Raw genomic sequence first — 24,901 nt, forward strand, 5'->3', positions numbered from 1 at the left:
CCGAAATGGTTACAAAATTCTCATTTCATAAAATTTGTGGGGGAACACGTAGATATTTACTTTGCTATAAATACGGACCAGACATCGGCAGTCATCAGATGGGAGGCTTTCAAAGCATATATTAGAGGGCAAATGATTAGTTTCACTAGTTCTAAATTTAACAAATTTAAACAAAAAATGAACGAGTTGGACTCAAAAATCAGTGAGTTAGAGAGAATAAGTAGCATTGATAATTCGGTAGAAACAAAACAAGAACTATTTGCACTTAAAGCTGAATACGAGGAGCTCTCCACACTTAAAGCTGAAAACAGTCTAATAAGGCTTAAGCAAACTTTTTACGACCAAGGTGAAAAACCCGGGAAAGTGTTAGCCTGGCAAATTAAAAAACTTAACTCAGAAAGAGCCATAAATGCAATTAAGAATGAACAGGGGGTAATCACTACAGATCCATTGGAAATTAACAATACTTTTGTCTCGTTCTACAAGACCCTCTATCAATCTGAATATCCAATAAATCCAAAGAATCAGAACAGTTTCCTAGATGGGCTAGACATTCCATGTATCTCTGAAGATAAAAAACTTGAGCTGGATAAAGATCTGACTTTAGAAGATGTTTCTAACGCCATTCTTAACATGAAGGGCGGTAAGGCATCCGGCCCTGATGGGCTCCCAATCGATATTTATAAATTATTTAAAGAAAAATTAATAGCTCCTTTGTTAGATATGTATGCAGAATCCTTTAAACAAGGTTACCTTCCCCCTTCGCTACGAAGTGCCTTGATCACGCTTATTCTGAAGCCAGGTAGACCGCCAACAGACTGTGGCTCCCACAGACCAATATCACTTTTGAACTCTGACGCAAAGATCATTGCTAAAGCCTTGGCTATGAGACTGGAGACCGCCCTACCACCCATGATACACACAGACCAAAATGGCTTTGTTAAAAATCGTCAGGGGTTCCACAATGTGAGGAGAGTTCTCAACATAGTTCATGTATGGGAGGGGGCCCCAGATACTGCCATCCTGTCACTTGATGCGGAGAAGGCATTTGACAGAGTCGAATGGCCCTTTCTCCTGGAGGTGCTTAGGCGTTTTGGGTTCGGTGATTACTTTCGTAGATGGGTTGAAATTCTGTTTGTTGATTCAACTGCAGTAGTATCTACAAATAATTTGATTTCACAACCGTTTAAACTCTTTCGAGGCACGAGACAAGGCTCACCAATTTCGCCTTTACTTTTCGTAATAGCAATGGAACCACTAGCAATAGCAATAAGATCAAACCCTTCAATTTGTGGTATTAAGACAGGAGATCTGGAACACCATATACCATTGTATGTAGATGATACCATTGTATTTCTATCAGATCTAATTAAATCAATACCATCCCTCTTAGAGCTGATCAGCCAGTTTGGTGGCTTCTCTGGTTTTAAGGTGAACAAAGATAAATCCTCTATTATGTTCCTAAATGAACAGGAGAGAATGCATCCAACGGTTTTTCACCCATTTGTAAATTCTATAGACGGTTTTAAATATCTGGGTATTAGAATAACCCCTAAGATAAACACCCTTAGTGCAACTAACTATGAGCCTATGTTGGCTAACCTGTCAGATGATGTCCAAAGATGGACAACTTTGCCTCTGTCTATACTAGGAAGAATAAATATAATTAAAATGAATATATTGCCTAAATTCTTATACATTTTTCAATCAATCCCATTAGCTCCTCCACCTTCTTTTTTCTCTAAAGTAAGGAAGCTGCTTTCAAACTTTATTTGGAACAACAGGAAGCCACGACTTAGACTCTCTCTTCTATACTTGCCTTATGATAGGGGAGGTTTACAACTACCAAACTTACAGTGGTACTACTGGTCTGCACAATTGAGGGCCGCCATGTTTTGGTTCTCTAAAGAAGAGGTCCAGCCCTGGTTACAGATTGAGATGTTGTCTTCAAAGGGTCTGACGCTGGATAGTTTTTTATACTCGGCTACCCTTAAGAAACTAAGAAAAAACACTGATAATCTCTTTGTGAAAAACACTATTATTGTCTGGCATGAAGTGCATAAGTATCTTGGAGATCTCCCAGTGTTATCCTGTTTCTCACCTATCTGGGGCAATGAGCACTTTAGCCCGGCTAAGAATGACATGGGGTTTAAAGTATGGTTAAGTAAGGGCATAACTAAACTACTAGATATCTATAAGGACAACACTCTAATGTCATTTGACGAGCTGAAAGCAAAATTCGATGTACCACAGAAACACTTCTTTAAATATCTACAACTTAGAAGTTTTATTCTTACATGTTTGAAGAATTCAGTGCAACAACCCCCAATGTCCACACTGGAGATATTTTTTACAAAATCTTGTTCCAGCAAAGGAGTGGTTACTCAATTATATAACATATTGGTGGAAAACCATAAAGACAACTCTGAAAGTAAGAGACAGCAGTGGATTGGGGACTTACAAGAGGACATTTCAGTGGAGGATTGGGGTATAATATGTTCAAAGGTACATACTCAAACCATTAACACACGACTGAGATTAATACAATATAATTGGATAATGAGAACGTATATCACTCCTGTGAAGTTAAACAGGTTTGATCCTAATTTGCCTGATCGATGCTATAAGTGCAATATTCATCAGGGTACTTTATATCACTGTTTGTGGGAATGTGAGGAGATTCAAAAATTTTGGAGTTCGGTGATACAGTATATCTCTCAAATTACCTCTTCTCCAGTACCGCTAAATCATAAGCTATGTATACTAAGCCTCTATCCAGACAATTGTTCTCTGTCTAGTAGAGATAGGAAAATGGTTGATCTGTGTCTTCTACAGGCCAGGCGTTCAATCGCTCTATCGTGGAAGAATGTACATTGCCGCTCTCTAGGCAACTGGTTAAACAACTTGACAACGAGTTTGGCTCTTGAAAAGTTAACCTATATAGTTAGGAAGAAAGCTTCTCAATTTTACCTTATATGGGAGATGTTTCTGGACTTTATTAAGAATGGTGACATTGAAGAGGCATTGGAAATGCAAGGTGACTGATCTGTTGTGAGGAAGGTGTGCTGTACTCTGATCCAGGTTTGTGACTGTACTTTTTGTTACTTATGTATATATTTATTTAACTTTGTTTTAATTTAAACTTCATTAGGACTTTCATTGTAAGTTTTTGTCCTTGAATTTATGTTTTAGTCATAATTTTTGTGATATTTGTATGATTTACTGTCATTTTTTACTGCCATATATTTAGGTTGGGGAAGGTTCTTGTATGTATGTAAATTGATGTAAATGTATAAAACCAATAAATATATGTTTTAAAAAAAAAAAATGACAAAAGAGCTAAATGAACAAGTAAATAAAAGGTAAAAATGATAGAAACGCAGTAAAAATACATCACATTAAATTAAGTCTATAAAAATGGGTTTAAGAAGTGATTTAACAGAAGTCACTGACTCTGCCTTATCTCCTCAGGGGGCCGTTCCAAAGCCGAGGGGCCCTGATGGTAAAGGCACGGTCACGATTTAGTTTTCAACCTTGACTTTGGAACAGCAGGATCCACCTGAGGATCTAAGGCTGCTTGCAGGAACATACAGGATCAATAATTCTGTGATGTAGTTTGTGTCAAGATGCTTTAAAAGTGATCAGTAAAATCTTAAAATCAATTCTAAAACTGACAGGGAGCCCATGGAGAGAAGCAAGGGTCAGGGAGATGTGATGTTGCCGTTTAATACCAGTAAGAAGCGGCTGTGTTCTGAACTGGTCTGAAACTATGTGTTTTTTTCTTTACCCTAAAATGAGACATTTATATTTAATTACATTATATTTACATACTTAATATTTACATCAGGAGCAGGTCCTCTCTTCAGAGGCAGCCATGTTTTTTACAGTAGCCCAAAATTTGACAAAGTAAACCTCTTGAGTTTCTATGACACCTGAAGCTATCACAGGTTATCTTTCATGTTTGCAGGGGTGAGGAGTGTTCATCTGCAACATGACACTTCACCTCTAGATGTCACCAAACTGAACCTTTAACAATAAATCATGATGTCTGACCTCAGAGTCTCCAGTGGACAGGTTTGAGTCTGTAGAAAATCACACAGCTCCTTCACTACTAAGTGTGGCAGGTCGTTGTGACTCAGATCCAGTTCTCTCAGGTGAGAGGGGTTTGACCTCAGAGCTGAAGCCAGAGAAGAACAGCTGATCTCTGACAGTCTGCAGCCCTCCAACCTGGACAAAGAATAAAACTTAAATGTAAATTTAACTGAGTTCATGTGTAAAAATAACAAACAAATATTCATATCAGCACAGACTCATAACATGGAAGATAAATATGAAATCAGACATGTTGGAATAAAAACGAGTCCTGATCCAGTAAAAAATATATTATTTGGAACCGGTCTCTGTCCTCCAGATCAGTTTAGGAAATCCAGAAATGAACTCAAATGTGTTTAAACAAGTAGCTTAATATTAAAAATGTCACAGATTAATTAATGAATGGATTCAAGTAATGTTTGAAGAGGAATTATGTTAAATTATAATTAAAGGAGATCAATTGGGTATACATGCTATATTATAAATATGAGATCGACAGAAGTCAGTCAGCGAACTGGCCTGAGAGTCTCCAGTCGACAGGTTGGACTCTGTAGAAAACCACACAGCTCCTTCACTCCTGAGTCCTGCAGGTTGTGGTTTCTACTCAGATCCAGTTTTCTCAGATGAGAGGGGTTTGACATCAGAGCTGAAGCCAGAGAAGAACAGCTGATCTTTGAAAGAATGCAGCCCTCCAACCTGGATAAAGAATAACAATAATAAACTTTATTGATATCGTAGTTTTTAAAACAGAGTTTACAAAGTGCTTTGACAGCAAAGCAGGAAAAGTAAATATAAACTTGAACCCATAAAAGCAGTAAAAAGGCAATAGAGATAAATGAACAAGTAAGTAAAAGGAAAAAAAAGCAAGTCTATAAAAACGGGTCTTAAGAAGTGATTTAAAAGAAGTCACTGACTCTGCCTTATCTCCATAGGGGGCCGTTCCAGAGCCGAGGGGCCCTGATGGTAAAAGCACGGTCACCGTTTAGTTTTCAACCTGGACTTTGGAACAGCAGGATCCACCTGGGGATCTAAGGCTGCATGCAGGAACATACAGGCTCAATAATTATGTGATATAGTTTGGGGCCAGATGCTTTAAAATTGATCAGTAAAATCTTAAAATTAATTCTAAAATGGACAGGGAGCCAATGGAGAGAAGCGAGGATCAGGGAGATGTGATGTTGCCGTTTAATACAAGTGAGAAGCTGTTGCGTTCTGAACTGGTTGGAAACTAATTGTTATTTTCTTCACCCTTAAATGAGACATTTAACTACATTATATTTACAGCAGGAGCAGGTCCTCTCTACAGAGGCAGCCATGTTTTTTACAGTAGCCCAGACTGGACCAACTAAACCTTTTGAGTTTCTATGATAACTGAAGCTACCACAGGTTCTCTTCCATGTTTGGAAGGGGGGGGGGGGGGTGTTCAGCTGCAACATGACACTTTACTACTAGATTTCACTCAATTCTACACACTCAACCTTTAACAATAAAACATGTTGCCTGACTTCAGAGTCTCCAGTCTACAGGTTGGACTTTGTAAAAAACCACACAGCTCCTTCACTCCTGAGTCCTGCAGGTCGTTGTTACCACTCAGATCCAGTTCTCCCAGATTAGAGGGGTTTGACCTCAGAGCTGAAGCCAGAGAAGAACAGCTGATCTCTGACAGACAGCAGCTCTTCAACCTGAATAAAGGATAAAACTTAACTGTAACTTAAAATGAGTTCATGTGTGAAAATAACAAATATTCATGTCAGCACAGACTCAGAACATGGAAGATAAATATGAAATCAGACAAGTTGGAATAATAACGAGTCCAGACTGTAAAAATAGATTATTTGGACCTGGTCTCTATCCTGCAGATCAGTTTAGGAAATCCAGAACTGAACTCAGATGTGTTTTAACAAGTAGCTGAATATTTAAAATGTCACAGATTAATTAATGAATGGATTCAAGTTATGTATGAAGTGGAATTATGTCAAATTAGAATTAAATTACATCAATTGTGTATAAATGCTGTATTATAGATAAGAGATATACAAAAGTCAGTCAGTGAACTGACCTCAGAGTCTCCAGTCGACAGGTTGGACTCTGTAGAAAACCAAACAGCTCCTTCACTGCTGAGTCCTGCAGGTTGTGGTTTCTACTCAGATCCAGTTCTCTCAGATGAGAGGGGTTTGACCTCATAGCTGAAGCCAGAGAAGAACAGCTGATCTCTGACAGACTGCAGCCCCAAAACCTGAATAAATAATAATAATAAACCGTATTGATATAGTGCCAATGGAGAGAGGTGAGGATCAGGGAGATGTGATGTTGCCGTTTAATACCAGTGAGAAGCTGCTGCGTCCTGAATCGGTTGGAAATTAATTGTTGTTTTCTTTACCCTAAAATTAGACATTTATATTGACCTACATTATATTTCCATCAGGAGTGGGTCCTCACTACATAGCCAGCCATGTTTTTGTACAGTAGCCCAGACTAGACCAACTAAACCTTTTGAGTTTCTATGACAACTGAAGCTTCAACAGGTTCTCTTTCATGTCTGGAAGGGGGGGGGGGGTGTTGAGGGGTGTTCAGCTGCACCATGACACTTCACCACTAGATGTCACTAAATTCTACAAACTGAACCTTGAACAATAAAACATGATTGTCTGACCTCAGAATCTCTAGTCGACAAGCTGAACTCTGTAGAAAACCACACAGCTCATTCACTCCTGAGTCCTGCAGGTCGTTTAGTCTAAGATCAAGTTCTCTCAGATGAGAGGGGTTTGACCTCAGAGCTGAGGCCAGAGAGGAACAGCTGATCTCTGACATACTGCAGTCCCCCAACCTAAATAAAGGATAAAACTTAAATGTAAATTTAACTGAGTTCATGTGTAAAAATAACAAACAAATATTCATATCAGCACAGACTCATAACATGGAAGATAAATATGAAATCAGACATGTTGGACTAAAAACGAGTCCTTATTCAGTAAAAATATATTATTTGGACCCAGTCTCTGTCCTGCAGATCAGTTTAGAAAATCCAGAACTAAACTCAGATGTGTTTTAACAAGTAGCTGAATATTTCAAATGTCAGAGATTAATCAATGACTGGAATCAAGTCATGTATGAAGAGGAATTATGATAAATTATAATTAAATTAGATCAATTGGGTATAAATGCTGTATTATAGATATGAGATATACAATAGTCAGTCAATGAACTAACCTCAGAGTCTCCAGTCGACAGGTTGGACTCTGTAGAAAACCACACAGCACCTTAACTCCTGAGTCCTGCAGGTTGTTGTTACTCAGATCCAGTTCTCTCAGATGAGAGGGGTTTGACCTCAGAGCTGAAGCCAGAGAAGAACAGCTGATCTCTGACAGACTGCAGCTCAAAAACCTGAATAAAGAAATATGAATATTTGAATGTGTCCTCCTGTTTTTGTGGATCATCATCATGTCAACACAGACACTCAACATGCTGCTGACCTCAGTCCAGTCTGTGACCTGAAGATAAATATCAGATCAGACATGTTGGACCATTGTTTCATACATCAGCTTCTTCTCTGTGTGTATGGTCACTGAGCAGGTTTGTGTAATTAAACACTGTTTAAAGTAGGGATGGCTTCTGACAGTCACTTCCTGTTTGTTTCTATACTCATCAACTGTCAAACATGTTTCAATAAGAATGTGTCTTATTTTGAAAACCTGAGGAGGACGAGTGCTCAGCCTCAGTCCACATGTTATTTACTGACACTTTCTTAGAGATCAGGAGCAGGTGAATGCAGATGAATGGAGTTGATGAGGTGGACGTGACTGACAGGCTGGGTGAGTGACAGATGACTGAGGGACAATGAGCAGAGCAGAACAGAGACAATTTATATAAATAATGACCGTATAACGCCGGGTTCACATCGGTAAGCGCAGCGCCATGCCTTAAAAAACAGCTGACTCCCATCCACTCCCATGTTAAATCGTTGTGCTGGTCACACCGGACGCTGAAGCGCCGGGCCGCGCCAAAGCTGCCTAGTGCCGTGAAGCGATCGCTTCGGCGTTGAGTCTATTTTTTCCACTTGACGCAAGCGTATCGCAACAGGAAACACACTGAAAAATGATTTTAAACGATATTGATGACATATTTTATATGATATACAGTGCCTTGCATAATTATTCACCCCCCTTGGACTTTTTTCCCCATTATGTACTGTTACTAACTGGAATTCAAATAGACTTAAATAAACTTTTTCCCGTTTGATCAACAAAACATGCATAGTACTTTGGAGGTGCAAAATAAATTTTATTGTGACACAAACAATAATGAGAACAAAAAAGTTGACATCTGTTGGGTGCATAAGTATTCACCCCCCTGTGTCAATACTTGGTAGAACCACCTTTCGCTGCAATTACAGCTGCAAGTCTTTTGGGATATGTCTCTACCAGCTTTGCACATCTAGAGATGGAAAGGTTTGTCCATTCTTCTTGGCAAAAAAGATGAAGCTCAGTCAGATTGGATGGAGACAGTCTGTGAACCGCAATCTTCAAGTCTTGCCATAGATTCTCTATTGGATTGAGGTCTGGGCTTTGACTGGGCCATTTTAAGACATTAACATTCTTTAATCCAAACCATTCCTTTGTAGCTCTGGCTGTATGTTTAGGGTCATTGTCCTGCTGGAAGATGAACCTCCACCCCAGTCTCAAGTCTTTTGCAGACTGCATCAGATTTTCTTCAAGGATTTCCCTGTATTTGGCTCCATCCATCTTTCCCTCTATTCTGACCAGTTTCCCTGTACCTGCTGAAGAGAAGCATCCCCACAGCATGATGCTACCACCACCATGTTTCACTGTTGGGATGGTGTGCTCAGGGTGATGGGCAGTGTTGGGTTTTCGCCACACAATGCGTTTTGCATTGAGGCCAAAAAGTTAAATTTTGGTCTCATGTGACCAGAGCACCTTCTTCCACATGTTTGCTGTGTCTCCCACATGGCTTCTGGCAAACTCCAAACGGGATTTTTTATGGATCCCTTTCAACAATGGCTTTCTTCTTGCCATTCTTCCATAAAGGCCAGATTTGTGGAGTAGACGACTAATAGTTGTCCTGTGGACAGATTCTCCCACCTCAGCTGTGGATCTCTGCAACTCCTCCAGAGTAACCATGGGCCTCCTGGTTGCTTCTCTGATTAATTTTCTCCTTGTCCGACTCTTCAGTTTGGGTGGACGGCCTCCTCTTGGTAGGTTTGCGGTTGTGCCATATTCTTTCCATTTTCTTATGATGGATTTTATGGTGCTCAGAGAGATGTTCAAAGCTCTGGATATTTTTTTATAACCTAGCCCTGCTTCATATTTCTCCACAACTTTATCCCTGACCTGTTTGGTGAGCTCCTTGGTCTTCATGATACTGTTTGTTCAGTAATGATCTCCAACAAACTCTGAGTCCGTCACAGAACAGGTGTATTTATACTGAGATTTAATTACAGACAGGTGGACCCTATTTACTAATTATGTGACTTGCAAATGTGACTTGTGAATGCAATTGGTCGCACCAGATCTTTGTTAGGGGTTTCACAGTAAAGGGGGTGAATACATATGCACTCAACACTTTTCAGATTTTTATTTGTAAATAATTGTGAAATCCATGTAATATTTCCCCCCACTTCCAAATGATGCACTATTTTGTGTTGGTCCATTACATAAACTCCCGATTAAATAAATTTTAATCTGTGGTTATACCATGACAAAATGTAGAAAAGTCCAAAGGGGGTGAATACTTATGCAAGGCACTGTAAATGATCAAATAAGCATCCCATACTTTGTATTCACCTTCTGTTGTCCAGGAGTTTTAATTGACCACTTTTACCAACCACATTATTAAATGTCCCCCTCTGCCCATCCACTACAGCCACACAATCAGTGATAACGATAAAGAGAGAGAGAGGGGAGGTGAAAATACGTTATTTACCCTCGACACCCGACATTTAACGTTGTAAGCAGCGGAGAAGTTCTTCAACATGGATGACATTAAATTAATAATTGAAGTGGAGAAATACAGTGAGTTGTATGATCCTCGGAACATTTTGTATAAAGACAACACTAAAAAAGACAAATGTTTGGACGCTGTTGCTTAATGTTGGAGCAACAATTAAGTATATGCTTTTATTCTACTGGATCAGCAGGTGATATTATTAGCGCTGCCCGGCGGTTCAGCGTCCGGTGTGAACCCGGCGTAAGAAAGAAAGTTGGAAAAGTGAAGAAGGATTTAAGGACCTCAGAGTCTCCAGTCGACAGTTTGGACTCTCCAGTCCAGAACACAGCAGCTTCACTCCTGGATCCTTCAGGTTGTTGTTAGTCAGATCAAGTTCTTTCAGATGTGAGGGGTCTGACTTCAGAGCTGAGGCAACGACTTCACAGTGAGTCTCTGAAAGGTCACAACCACCGAGTCTGTAATTAAAGAAAATATCTATCAACAAGGCCCTGGACCCCCCACCTGTCTCGGACTTTTATTCCGCCCCACACCTCAAGGATGTGTTAAATTAACACATTATATTATATTATATTATACTGCATTACATTGCATATTGCAATTTGACACTGTTCACTGTTTTGCATTTTGCATTTCACTTTTTACTTCACTTTTTATATCTTTTATATCTTTTTATTTAGATAAAGTGAGTAAATAAGAAGTAAATAGTGAGCAAATATATACTGTTTTTTTTCATTACTTTTCTTATGTGTGTTGTATTTATTGTGTTTTTATGTTTCCATGTTCATTGTATGCACCAATTACCAGAGCAAATTCCTGGTAGGTGTAAACCTACTTGGCAATAAATACTTTCTGATTCTGATTCTGGTTAGAATAAAATCAGACAACACAACATTCATACAAAACGTGATCATGTGACCCTCACCCTGGTAAATCCCCTTTTGTCTCATGAACATGTTAACAACTCAAGAAAATCCTTTCAGATTTGGTACAATTGTCATTTAGACTGACAGAGGAACTCCTTAGATTCAAGTGGTCAAAGCTCAAAGGTCAAGGTCACACAACATGTTTCTGGCCTCTTGAACATGATGTCTCAAGTCTGTCTTTAGGGGATTTCTACACATTTTCACCAGTTGGACTCAAAGATAAACTGATTAGATTTCAGTGATCAAAGGTCAATGGTTACAGTGACCTCATGTTATGTGAAGGCAACATGTCAGGAACCTGGAGCGACGGACACTGCACTGGTTGGTGGTGGTGTACAAACGCAGGGTGGTAATTCTAGTTTGACCAGAAAGAAGAATAAACGATATTTCCAGTTCGGCTTCTTCAGTTTAAAGGAACAGTCAGTGATTCTCATCCTAAACACAGAGATTTATCTGATTAATCGCCGTTTCTAAATCCCCAAATAATCCCCATTATCTCTGTATATTGTTGTCTGAAAGTTAATGACCAAAGGTGGATATATACATTTAACATTAGTTTTTTTATTGATCACAAGTCCAAATGATAATTAAGGTTGAAAAATATAATAAAAAATCTAACAAAATGTGTCTGCCTCTGAGAACCTTTATCCTAAGCAATCGGAGTCTTTGCTCTTTCTTTATTAAAACTTTTTTCTTTTCTTTTTGTAAATAAAAAAAACAACCAAACCTTTACACAACTAAATGTGAACATGAAATCTGAATCTGAGCCCATCTGCAGAAGCAGTGTCGAGCCAGTTCACACGTAAAAAGAACGAGTTCCAAGTTCAGTTCATGCTGATGAAAATTAACTAGTTCACATTTTATTGGGATGATTCAGGTGACAACAGTCCTGTCATGCATTTGGTTTTGAATCGGATCATGTCTTCGTGTCGCTCATTTTAACACTGAGTCCTGACTGTGAGCGTCTCATGTTGGACTGAGCACAACATGTTGAAGAGTCATTTTCATGATGTTTAAATGCAGCCTCATAAATTGTGGAATCACTTAGTGACTTCATGTGCTGATCAGTTCCTGATAACTAGTGATGAGTGGTTATTGTCACGGATATGGTGAGGACCCAAAAGCAGCACAGGCAGACGAAATACCGAAAGCAGAGGCAGAGGCAGCCGGGGTTGGTGGAGGCTGGACTGGTTCTGGAGGCAGAGGGACAGCTTGAGCAAAAGCTGAGGCGAGCTGTTGGACCTGCGATGCTAGCGAGGTAAACGCCTGCTCCTCCTTAGCCACTGCTAGTTGAACTTCTGCTGAGTTTGAAATTAACAGCGCCCCGTGGTGCTGGAGCATCGCCTCTACCTTCTCCAGGCGATCCTTCGGCGTGTGTGCTGGGTCCATGTCTGGCCAGATTGTACTGTCACGGATATGGTGAGGACCCAAAAGCAGCACAGGCAGGCGAAATACCAGTCGGTAATGACCTTTATTGTTCACTGCAGTCTTTAACAGTTCAAACAGTGGCAGGGTGAAAAGTCTTTGCTCACAGTGATCATCTGCGAGATCTGAACAGGAGCGAGCCTGGTGTCGCTGACTGAAGGTAAAGTCAACAGCTGATGGGTTACCTAGCTGGCAGACAGGTCCAGTGGTGAGCTGTGTAGCCACAGAGCCGAGCAGGAGCGCAACCAGGAGGGAACAGGCGTAACTCGTGGTCGAAGACAGAAGGCTGAGGTAATATCCAGGGCAGAGACGAGGCAGGCAGGTCGGGGATCGACGGGGTCGGCAAAAGGTGATCAGTCCGGAGAAAACACACTGGAAGTCAGGCATAACACAAGACCATCTGGCACTGAAGCAGAGACAGGAGCAGGCTTAAATGCAGCCAGGGCTGTCACAGGTGTGGAGAGTTGGCCTGATGAGGAGGTGTGGCTGACTGGCAGAGTGGAGCAGAGACAGGTGAGTGGAAAAATACCAGCAGACAGGAGATGAGCAGACTGTGACAGTTATTAGTTCCAGTGAGAGCAGAGTGGAGCAGGACACAGAAACTCCAGCTCGGTCACAGCTGCAGCTTCTGCTCTGATCATGAAGCAGCTGATCACTGATCAGCTGAGACCAGAGAAACTCTGTGTTTCACTTCTACAAAGTCACTGAGCGGCTGCTTCACGTGAACGAGCTCTGATTTCACTGCGTGTGTCGCTCTGAGCAAGTGAGTGGGGGGTTCATGGAGCGGCTCATTCTGCATCTTATGCGTTAATTCGTTAAAATAATAAACACGTTAATTCCACAAATGAATCATCCCACGCCCTTATGAATAGATAAAGAAATAAATATACGGCAAACTCCAGCACAGTGATCACTTGGATTTCCCTCTCCTCATCTGATCTAGTTGATCTTATATGTAAATGGATACAATGAGAACAAACAAACCTGATTTATACATATATTTACGGATACACACACACACACTTCAGCCAGTAGCCACTTATCCTTTAGCGGTCTCAGGGGCCTAGAGCCAATCTAAGCTGACATTGAATCTCAGTCTCCAATCAACCTAACTCCGATCTACTTGTCTTTGGGTTTGTGGAGGAAACTGGAGAACCCAGAGAAAACCCTGCAGACACCAGGAGAACCTCCTCCTCACAGAAAGGCTGCACTAACAGTGTTGACCACTGCAACACCATGCTGCCCCAAACAATGAGAATCATTTAACACTGAGTGTACTTGAAGAATGACTCATCTTCACTGATCATGTTATTGATAATGTTTGGACTCACCGAGCCTTCCTGCAGTTCCTCACAGCTGGGATCAGTCTCCATCGACCCTGATCTGATGTGTTGAACTTCTCCAGGTCCAACTCATCCAGAACCTCATCTGACATCTGCAGCATGTAGGCCAGAGCTGAGCAGTGGATCTCAGAGAGTTCCTCCTCTGATCTGTTCTCTGACGTCAGGAACTGTTTCATCTGCTGATGAACTGAGTTGTCGTTCATCTCAGTCAGACAGTGGAAGATATTGATGCTTCTGTCAGGAGAAATGTCACCACTCTGCATCTTCTTCAGGTTGCTGATGATTCTCTGGTTGATCTCTGGATTGTTCTCTGTCCGACCAAGCAGGCCTCCTAAGACTCTCTGGATGATATTTGGATTGTTCCCTGTCCGACCCAGCAGGCCTCCTAAGACTCTCCTGTTGGTCTCCAGACTGAGGCCGTGAAAGAAGCGAACAAACAGGTCCAGATGACCATTTGTACTGGTGAGGGATTTCTCCATGGTTCTCTTCAGGAGGTCATCCAGGGAGAAGGTACTGTCTGTGTTCCCATATGTTCCAAAGAAGTTGTTGAGTTCTTCTGTGTTCCTCTCGGTGTAACAGTGGAACATGTAGACTGCAGCCAGAAACTCCTGAACGCTCAGATGAACAAAGCAGTAGATTGATTTCTGGAAGATCACACTCTCTCTTCTGAAGATCTCAGTACAAACTCCTGAGTACACTGAGGCCTCTGTGACATTAAGACCACACAGCTCCAGGTCTTCTTGGTAGAACATGATGTTTCCTTCCTCCAGATGTTTAAGTGCCAGCCTCCCCAGCTTCAGTAGAACGTCCCTGTCAGCCTCCGTCAGCTGCTGTGGAGTCGTCTCATGTCCCTCACCGTACTTGTTGTTCTTCCTCTTTGTTTGAACCATCAGGAAGTGTGAGTACAGGTCAGTCAGGGTCTTGGGCAGCTCTCCTCTCTGGTCTGTGGTCAACATGTGCTCCAGAACTGTAGCACTGATCCAGCAGAAGACTGGGATTTGACACATGATGTGGAGGCTCCTGGACGTCTTGATGTGTGAGATGATTCTGCTGCACAGCTCTTCATCACTGAATCTCCAACTGAAGTACTCCTCCTTCTGGGCGTCAGTGAAGCCTCTTACTTCTGTGACCCTGTCAACACATGTAGGAGGGATCTGATTGGCCGCCGCAGGTCTGGAGGTTATCCAGACGAGAGCCGAGGGAAGCAGATTCCCCCGGATGAGGTTTGTCAGCAGCACGTTGACTGATGACCTCTGTGTGACCTCAGACACAAGCTCCCTGTGGTTGAAGTCCAAAGAAGGTCTGCTTTCATCCAGGCCGTCAAAGATGAACAAAGGTTTACAGACAGCGAGCGTCTCTGCAGTGAGCTTCTGTAACGCTGGATGGAAAACATGGAGCAGAGTGAGAAGACTGTGCTGCTGGTCCTTCACCAGGTTCAGCTCCCTGAACGAAAGCACAGCCAGCAGACCCACATCCTGGTTCTCTAAACCCTCTGCCCAGTCCAGAGTGAACTTCTGCACCGAGAAGGTTTTTCCAACGCCAGCGACGCCGTTGGTCAGGACGACTCTGATGCTGCTCTGCTGGTCAGTGGAGACTTTAAAGATGTCGTGGACCTTGATGGGAGTGTCCTGGAGGATCTTCTTCTTGGAAGCCGTCTCAAGCTGCCTCACCTCATGTTGAGTATTAACCTCTTCACTCTGTCCCTCTGTAATGAAGAGCTCAGTGTAGATCCTGTTGAGGAGGGTTCTACTTCCTGCTTCATCAGCTCCTTCAGTCACATGTTCACATCTCCTCCGCACACTGAGCTTATGTTCATCTAAAACCTCCTGCAGACCACGATCTTCTGAAAGACAAGAAACAATGTGAGAGACAGAGAATCTGAGAATCTGCTGATTGTTTTCATCAGATACAGAAAAACTATAGAAAATAAAAGCTTTTTAACTTTGTGCTTTTCTAACGATGTTAAATGTTGATGCTGTATGAAGGAACAAAATAAAACCACATGTGCTGTTGTCAGAAGTGAAGACATCAGCAGACACATGTACAGTGCTGCTCTGACCGGCTGTCTGACCTCTAGCTCCTGTTCTGGATATTTGTCCACACTGGGGACAGGAGGAGTCTCCTGAAGAACCGGACTTGTCCCAGTATGAGGTGATGCATTGTCTGCAGAACCAGTGTCCACAGCTGTGGGAGACTGGATCCTTCAGGACGTCCTGACAAGAAGCACAGCAGGACGAATGCTCCTCCTCAGAAACATGACTCCTCTTCCTCTCCCTGTGAAGACATTTCCTGATAACTCACATGTCACAGTCACAGGTTGTCATTACTTCTGTCAAGGAGGTTTTGTTTTCACCCAGTATGTTTGTGTGTTGGTTGGTTTGTTCGTTGGTGGGATTATAAAACACCACTGAACAGATTAGCAGTAAACTTGGTGGAAGGTTATGGTCTGTGAAACAGATCGGGGGGGGTTCCTCTTTCACAGACATGTTCAGAGGACTGATGTTTACCAGTTTGTGGAATTTGGTGCAGATCCAAATCAAAATGGGTCTCTAGTGAATTTCAAAGGGGTTTCATAAGGAGCGTGTTGGTTCTTGGTGGAGGTCTGAGCTCTTTGAGTGATTCTGAGGGATTAGTCATCAACTTCAATGAAGCTGTGTCCTAATGCAGGGGCCACACTAGAGGAAACTAGATCCTCTTCAGAGCAGGTCACATTAGAAACAGTCTCTTACTCTGTGGGGGAGGGTCCAGGTTCATTACTGAACTCTGGAGGAAGTCCTTTGGACATGTCACTCTTCAGAGACAGACAGCTGGACCCTGGAGACTCTGCTCTCAGTCTGTGGTCCTGACCTCTGCAAACACAAACAGGTTTTTATTCAGAACACATCATTCGCTGGCTCATTCTCTGAGGATTCAGTTTGGGGGTTCACGTGTTTGTAGCAGGTCTCTTACTTTGTGTGTGAGGGTCCAGGTTCATTACTGAACTCTGGAGGAAGTCCTTTAGACATGTCACTCTTCAGAGACAGACAGCTGAACACTGGAGACATTGCTCTGTCCTCTTCCTCCTCATAACCACTCATCTTCAGTCTGAGAGGAAAAACACTGTGAACTCAAAGGAATCAGGACAAACAAGTCCGTCAAGAAACGCACCCAAAAATACCAAGCAAGACACAGACACACACACACACAAACACACAAACACACACAATCTCACACACGCACACACACACACAGACTCACATACCAACTAAGGTGAAGTAACGTATGATTCTTAAAACAAGTTCAGTTATTAAACATTTGATGAACAGATGAAGATAAAACGTGTAACTGTGAGTTAACTCTGTTAATTAGTCCTTTGAAGTCTCTTTGTTCCAGACCTGCTGTTCACATCTGTCTCTGGGATCCGATCAAATGAAACTACGTCGTGATCAGCAGATGGATGTTAACAGCAGGTGTGAGAGTGAGACAGTAAAACTTTTAGAAAGTTGTGTTCACACTCACCTGCTCACTTTTCTTCCTTCTGCTCATCCAAGTGAAAATGGAGTCTGACACTTCACCTATCTCATGCTCCTCCTCCCTGTTAAACCAGTTCACTCTTGAAAACAACCAGTTCAAAGTCCAATTCATACACATGAAAATGAACTGGTTCATGTTCACAGATCTTTTTTTATTGGGATAGTATTTAGTTTATAATGATCATTGATCCAGATCTTCCCTTTAACACTGGGTCCTGACAGTGAGCTGTTACTGATCCAGGATCAAAACCTGATGTCTGTTCAGCCGATGTTTGGCCGCCAGGGGGCAGCAGAACATCCTGACATGAGTATAATAATAATCATAATCATAATAATAACAATAATAATAATATTAACCAGGGATAACATAATCTATATTGCACAGTATCCTGTTATCTAACAGACGAAAACCAGTTTTAGTCTTAAAAATTAAAATGTACATTTATACAATACAAATCCTCTTTAACTTTAAAATATCCAGTGATTGATATGAACAAACACAGAAAGAAGTTTGGTCCACAGAGAAACATTCATCTATAACGCTCAACCGGGCTCTCCCTGTATTTTCTTTCATCGATAATTGAACCAAATCAAAGTTTGGTTTGTTTCTTCTCCGTTTGGACCAAAATGTTTCCACAAAATAAAAACAGCTTTGCTCTATCGAACTCCAATAAATAAATAAAGTGCTCCACATACTGCTGGATTCAAATCAGTTCATTCACCTGACTCCCTCTGATTATCTAAAAGATGTGTGTTATCAGTACATTTACAATTAATTGTCTTAAGAGGGAAATCTAAGTGTTGGATGTTGCAAAACATTTTCAAACATTGTGAAATTTAGTTATTTACAAAAACCAGGCACAATTGGAGGAAATATGGAGAGTGTGCAGGCTGACAGGGAGGTGGCGCTACAGCAGTTTGAACAGTAACTTTGAACCATGGACTGTAAAATAAAGATGGATGACGTCTCAACTTCCTCCTGTTGTCAGGACCGGCAGAATGGCAGGCGTGAACCCAAAAGCAAACGACAATGAGGCAGAGTGGGAATAAGCAAAGTTTGTTGTTTATTGGAATGAGCAGGGGTCAGATACCAGGTAGTCAGTCCGATGCAAACAAATCCAATAAGGAGCAGGCCAGAGATAATCCAGGGTAGACAGAGCAGGGGTCAGGAGCCAGGTAGTCAGTCCAAAGCAAACAGAACCGACAAGGATCAGGCAGAAGAGGAGTCCAGGGGAAGAGCAGGCAGGTCACGGGTGAGATCAGGCAGGAAAGGAATCAGGAGGTAAACGCTGGAAGGATTAGGTACGAACACACTAAACGATCTGGCAGAGGAACAGGCATGGCAACCCAGTCTCATCAGAAAACGTTCAGTGGCAACGTTGGTCCACTTGGAACGACATTACCATCTCACAATCTGGCCTCTCAGATTGTGAGCTGGTAACATTTTGTCAGCCCATTGTTTTGCATTGGCGTGTTCTCACGTCACGTGACTCTCAAGCTCCCGTCTGCGGAGAGGAAAACATGGCGGAGATTCCTTGTTTTTTCAGATAAAAATATAATTTTGTAACTTAGTTTGGGCATAAAAATACATTCTGACACCATTTCTAGCGAGAAATGTGCTCTTTGCTTCCACAGTCTTCAGCCAGTTCGTGCATATGATCAATATTTTAATAGTTATCACGAATGTTTTTATCGTTGCTATGAGGGTTGCTATGACGCTGCCATGCGGAAGACCAGGCCACAGCGTGCTGTTAAAATCACCGTCCCTGCGTGGCGTCGTTCAGTGATCGTGAATGTTATTCACGGTATATAATATTAATATTTGAGGCTAGATTACACCTCTAATGCTAAGGACTGTGGCTTTTAGTAAACATCCGGTCCTTTAACTCGGGGCTGCGTAATAACCACCGAGCGCTTGGAAGACAAACGATGTCATCTTCCTTCTGTCAGGTGAGTAGTTTATTGTTTTTAAAGATCGTTACGATCTAGGTTTACAGTCCGAGTGCTGAGACAGCAGATGCGGAGTCCGTTGATACACACAATGGATGCTATTCTTCAGCTAATACGCCATTGATAGCCACATGCTACAGCCCACATTAGCCTGTGCTACCTGGGAGGTGAATACATGGTTGTTGAAACCAATTCAAGACGCTTAGCTCATCATTGAGGGACGCTACAATATAAATATAAACATGAATTTGATTTATGAATGCTTTAGATTAATAAGGAGTGTATTTCTCTACCATTACTTCACAATATCAGGTCAATTTGGTTTAATGTATAGTATGCACTATGACAATAATGTTTCCATGTTATGGAGTTGCGATTCATTTTATAAAACAATTGCTATGTTCTGTTTTTTAATCAAGGAGGATCAAAGTGAAGCTACAGGAGTTTCATTAACGTCAATAACTTGGACCGAACACTTTGTTTTGCTTGATGAAGAGCAGGAAGGGCAGACTGGAGAGAAAGAGAAGCCGGGTTGAGCCCACTACCATCATCCACGTACCACGAGGAAGATGAGGGAGAGAAATGATCCTACCATTAAAGAGGTACTTTTAAGTTACATACCAGAAACACCATTTTATATAATGTGCCAAATATACATTTTTACTAAATCCCCAAAGTACGCTTGCTGACATACAAGTTTATATCACACTGAAAGAATTTTGATCAATCATGCTTCCCTGCTGTGATTGTTTAACTGGGAAAACAACTTTTTCCACAGGAAGGCAAGTAAATTTAAGGAATACATGTGCAAAGTTTTACTCTGTTATGTATAATGATGACCCCCATCAAACATAATGTTAGCAATCTTTACACCTTTTAATTTATACTGATTATTTCTGTCTACATGTGTGAATTTGCATTCATTAGTTTCAGAAAAGAGCGATGATGTATCGGTCAGTGGGCGGCAGCCCGAGACTCCGCAAACTAGTCTGTAAGCAAAGCAGACGAAGGCATCGAGGTTGCGGCCTGCCATCATTGTTATTTTGCTTAAGGGACTGAATATGTTTCATGTAGAAATATTAGCATTTCCCTTATATCTACCAAAACTGCTTGTTTCACAGACTGCAGTTTTGTTTTGATCTGATGTGGTGTGCAAATAAAACCGTATCGGCAATGGGTTGTGGGGCATTAACATTTGTAACTCTAATTTTGTTTTGACAGACTGTGAAAAGAACGTTGAGAACATCACCACTCTACAGGAAGACACAGTCCAGTAATGGGTGTCAGAAGTTCAGTAGTGAACGACAGGTACTGTGGAAAAATGTGTGTCATTGTTGTACAATGTACTTTGACTCTGTTTACACAAGGTTAACACAAAAAGGTTTGATTGTAAACTGATATTGGTATGAATTCATGTTATTCTCCTCTTCACAAGAAACAAACAATCCAAATTACCTGCAGAACGCCCTTGATGGACGCTTCAGCTGCATCGTCAGACTGGCCAGACAGCAAGATGCAAACTTTAATGCCAATTTATTTGTGTAACATTCTTTGACCAAATGTATAGATAACTTTTTGTAGATTGTAAAAAAAGATAACCCATTTATTAAAAAAAAACTACACTAGAATTACCGCACTGCGTTGTATGACTCCGCTAACCAGTGCAGTGTCCGTCTACATATTTCTACATATTTTCTCTCGTATAAATGACACTGTGTCTCTTGACAACTGAAACCATAAGATGAGGTCAGTGTGGCCTTGACGTTTTGACTTTAACACAAATACACAGTTAGACAATCCGAAAACATACAGCTATGCCAAAATATATTTGGTTTCACATTCTAGATGGCATAAGCAGAGACATCAACTCAGGAAAAATATTTCTGTAGAAAAATGTGTGTATGTATACATACGTACACACGTACAAACGCACTATTGAGACGTTTTGTTTTTTATCATATATTCTCAGGAAGGACTGATGCATTTACTGAGACGGGACGTGAGGGCCTACTCTGCGTGCTCAGAGTTCAAGCCCAGCAGGCTGCAGCGGGCCTGACATATTCTGGAACAGCAGCACAGTCTTTAGATGACTCCTCTGAAGATGAAAACATGGCGAGGTACTTCTCCACTGATGAAGGGCTGTGATTAGCTACACTCTCTTGCTACAATGCTACTCATGCTACTCCCTGGCAGCCTTAGGAAGGCATTAGCTTGCTGTTGGGTAGCTGTTAGCTTCAGCATTTTTAGTTTTTAGCGGCCTGTCTGACGTTTATGTTTAAAACAAAAAAATCTGAGGGAACCATCTTCATAATTTAACAATATGGTTTGTTTGTGTGTCCTTCAGTTCTTCTCAAGAGAAGCAGTACAGGTGTGCCTCAGCTCCACGGTCCCTCCTGCAACCTCCGCTCCTGATGCTAACCTCATGTCTCCATCACACCAAGCAGCAGACCTGGATTGACAGACCTTTCTCCAGAGCTGCCCCCTCCCTGCCCCATTCATTGTAGTATTAATGTGTTTGAAACTAATTCATCCACCAGATCCACGTGTTGGGAAACACTCTTCTTCACTTTCTCACTGAGAGTTAAATGAGGAGATCGACACCAATGAGACGCTGCAGTGAAACAGTTCTAGTGTCTCAAGGTGAACTACAACCACAGCCTCCACAAACCAGTCAAGTTGCAGTTAGTTTGCATCAATGATTATCCTCCAGCCGTGATCTTTATACTCATTGGCAAAGTTTCCCTGTGAAAACCGTTGATACAAGGGAAAGAAAACATTTCTCTTGATTGAGTGAAAGAAGAAATAAAAGCAAAAGTAGATTGAGTTTGAAAGAAAACAATCACTTTCCTCCAGATCTCCCTCCACAGCCGCTAAAACACACTCGCACCAATTAGAAATGTTCTTTTATTCATTGCTCTGATGCAGGATGTAGAAATAAATATCACCTGCTCTAATGTAAAATGCACATTTTGGGATCTTGTCTGTCCTGCTCTCTCAGAATGCTGCAGTAAAGACGTTTCCACTGAGACGACAAAACACATCACACCAGCCTCCAGAAACTCCTGCAGGTTAAACTTACTCTCAACTAATTATAAACTATAAACAGAATGAAACTGGTGCTTTCAATACAAAATCCCAGCAACTACTTTTAGGATGTTACTTCTAGAAAGAAATATCATCTTATATTCAGACTAAATAAAAAGTCAGAGAAAGAGAATCTCACCACAGACGTAGTGCGGACAGCAGGAGTCCTGCCTGTAGTCCGAAACCAGCTTCTCCCCGTACTTACACTCAGGAGGGACCAGGTCACACAGGCTCTGGTTACAAACTGCAGAGCCACAAATCACATCTTCAACATTGGATTTTCTAATTCTACACCAACTTTTTCAGTTTGAACATTTCAAACTTGCCGCCTCACCGCAGACTCTCTGTGGGCAGCAGCTGGTGTAAAGCTTCAGGGGGAGAAAGCCACAAGACCTCAACCCCCACGTACATTTACCAAACACCAACCGCAGGTAAAAGCCACAGAGAATGTGACGTCTGTTCGTGTTTCACTACACTATACTTTGTTATAGTCAAATCAACACTGGAAACCTTTCATCATCATCACTCCAGTTAAATTGAACTGATTTAACTATTGAAATTAATCACTTTTCAGATGACGATATAATTGATTTGTCTGATCAATGGTTGAATATCCAAAATATATAATGCACACAAAAATACCAAAGTTAAATTTCAGTCTGTTTTTAACGTCTTAAAGAGCTAATTTATCGTCAAAATGATGAATGGAATTACATTTTCAGAATGAACAATAATTCGACGTCATCAGAAAAGCTCAGACAGTTTTTTATTTTGTTGTCCACAGGCTCCAGACCGGCCTCGGTCCAGGAGGTGACACCCACCAGCCTTCGCCTCCACCGACCCGCTGCTGCCGACTCTCCGCGCCCCTCGCAGCTATGGCAAGCCGAATTGTCATTTATCAACTACGTTTGACTATCCGGAATTAACATTGTAGATATCAACAACTTCTTTTTGACTAGTCGTAATTACATTTTGATTAGTTGGAATTTTCATTCAAGATATCTGTAATGTAATTGTGACTAGTCGAAACGACAGATAAAGATATCTGCAATGACGTCACAGAAAACGACATTCAACTCGTCACACATCTTAAATGACAATTGCAGATATCTGTAATTCAGTTTTGACTAGGCAGAATTAAAGTTAAAGATATCTCAAACGTCATTTGAGTGCGAATTATTGGGCATGACGTTTTAGATATCCAGAAATACGTAATTTCCGTTTGCCGCCATAATCAAAGAAGAAGTGGGAATAAGAAAGGAGCAGTCATGGCGTTGGCTGTAATCGAAAAAATCACCAGAAAATGCCATGAAATTGAACGAGCCCTCACACAGGGGATTTGTGGAGAGAGAGAACGTCGTTCGATTGAAAGCTGTGAAAGAAATCTCGGAAGAATTGAAGATTTGCTATCACCAGAGACCAACAACGAACTCAAAAGCAGTTTGGCTGAACTGAAAAATCTAGTAGGCACACATTTCCAGGCTGGGGAAGACCGAAGTTTCTCTGTCGGGCGCATTCGTTCAGGTGTGTCCGTTTATCACTGCATTCATATATTAGGCTATAATATGCATTAGTTCGCTACGTAAAATAGTTGTGGCGACATAGTGGCGATAGTGTTTCCTACGGACATGCAGGTGCACGGTTCAGACCACGTCTGATTGTTTGTGAAAATACAAAAACAAGTTGCATGGGTCAGAGCCATGGAGTTTGCTCTATCGCTCCTGCATGGGTGACCCGATAACCGAGTGGTTATGGATTTTGTACATTGGTCAATAAAAAATAAACAAACAAAAAAACGAGTGGCATAGCCTACCACATGGAGTGTGCGAAATACGGGGGGGTCGGGGGGGCTGGGCACCCCGACTATCCCCTATCCCATGAGACCCCCTGAAAGCCTCAAAAGCAAAATTTGAGAGGGGTCTCAAATTTCGTATATATATATATATGTATATTATTGTCACTAATGGTAATTTCAATGTGTTTAAGCTCACCATGTCCAGTATTCAGAATTTTAAACATTTATTCACAAATATGTTCTATTTTTTGCCAAGCGGAGCCAGCCAGTCCTGTGCGCGCGTATGCAAATTAGCCATGTGCGCCAAACAGAAGACGTAATGTTGAGAAGTCACACTAAAGAAATAAAAAACAATTGCTACTGGACAAAAATAACTATCAAAATGAAAAAGAGTGGAAAGTCCGCACACTTGCTCCCGTTCAGTGTTTTTAATGATTTTTCACCGTTGTAAAAGGATGTTTTGTCAAATGTTTATTTCAGTTTGCAAAATTGCAAAATTGTTAAGTGTGTGCATGTGTTTGTCATGTAGCCTATTAGACTGATTATCTTGGCTTGCATCCATGAAATATTGTAATGTAATAGGTAGGGATGAGCGAGTACAGCATTATCTGTATCTGTATCTGTATCTGTTAACCATATGAATTATCTGTATCCGTATCCGTACTCGGAGTGGGCGGGGCCTAACCCGGAAGTGGGTGTGATTTAACCCGGACGTGGGCTGGATTTAACCCGGAAGTAGGCCGGGTTGTCTTGATACGGGCGGGGCTTTAACCAGTATGTTATTTTAAGCATGCAATTGATATGGGTTGATCA

General features: G+C 41.4%; 1 protein-coding gene and 1 long non-coding RNA gene across 4 annotated transcripts in view; one reads left to right on the plus strand and one right to left on the minus strand.

Moving 5' to 3' along the window:
* LOC128442586 (NACHT, LRR and PYD domains-containing protein 14-like) overlaps positions 1-24,901 on the minus strand; it is a 74,459-nt gene that overhangs the window by 23,863 nt on the left and 25,695 nt on the right. For 2 of the 3 annotated variants that reach the window (XM_053425126.1, XM_053425117.1), the window contains exons 3-12: positions 16,477-16,596; positions 15,819-16,021; positions 13,736-15,590; positions 10,338-10,511; positions 7,303-7,476; positions 6,746-6,919; positions 6,152-6,328; positions 5,598-5,774; positions 4,612-4,788; positions 4,054-4,227 (exon numbers count right to left, since the gene is read on the minus strand). In XM_053425126.1, the coding sequence (XP_053281101.1) occupies positions 4,054-4,227; positions 4,612-4,788; positions 5,598-5,774; positions 6,152-6,328; positions 6,746-6,919; positions 7,303-7,476; positions 10,338-10,511; positions 13,736-15,590; positions 15,819-16,021; positions 16,477-16,596 (3,405 nt within the window). Of the gene's footprint in view, positions 1-4,053; positions 4,228-4,611; positions 4,789-5,570; positions 5,775-6,151; positions 6,329-6,745; positions 6,920-7,302; positions 7,477-10,337; positions 10,512-13,735; positions 15,591-15,818; positions 16,022-16,476; positions 16,597-24,901 lie in introns of those variants that run through there. The other variant, XM_053425133.1, reaches the window with a different exon arrangement.
* Positions 19,135-23,158, plus strand: LOC128442781 (uncharacterized). The gene is made up of 3 exons (XR_008338885.1): positions 19,135-19,209; positions 22,266-22,724; positions 23,078-23,158. It is a non-coding gene; the product is annotated as an uncharacterized LOC128442781 (long non-coding RNA).

The sequence above is a fragment of the Pleuronectes platessa genome, chromosome 1 (genome assembly GCF_947347685.1).
Source record: "Pleuronectes platessa chromosome 1, fPlePla1.1, whole genome shotgun sequence".
In the NCBI taxonomy this organism is placed as follows: Eukaryota; Metazoa; Chordata; class Actinopteri; order Pleuronectiformes; family Pleuronectidae; genus Pleuronectes; species Pleuronectes platessa.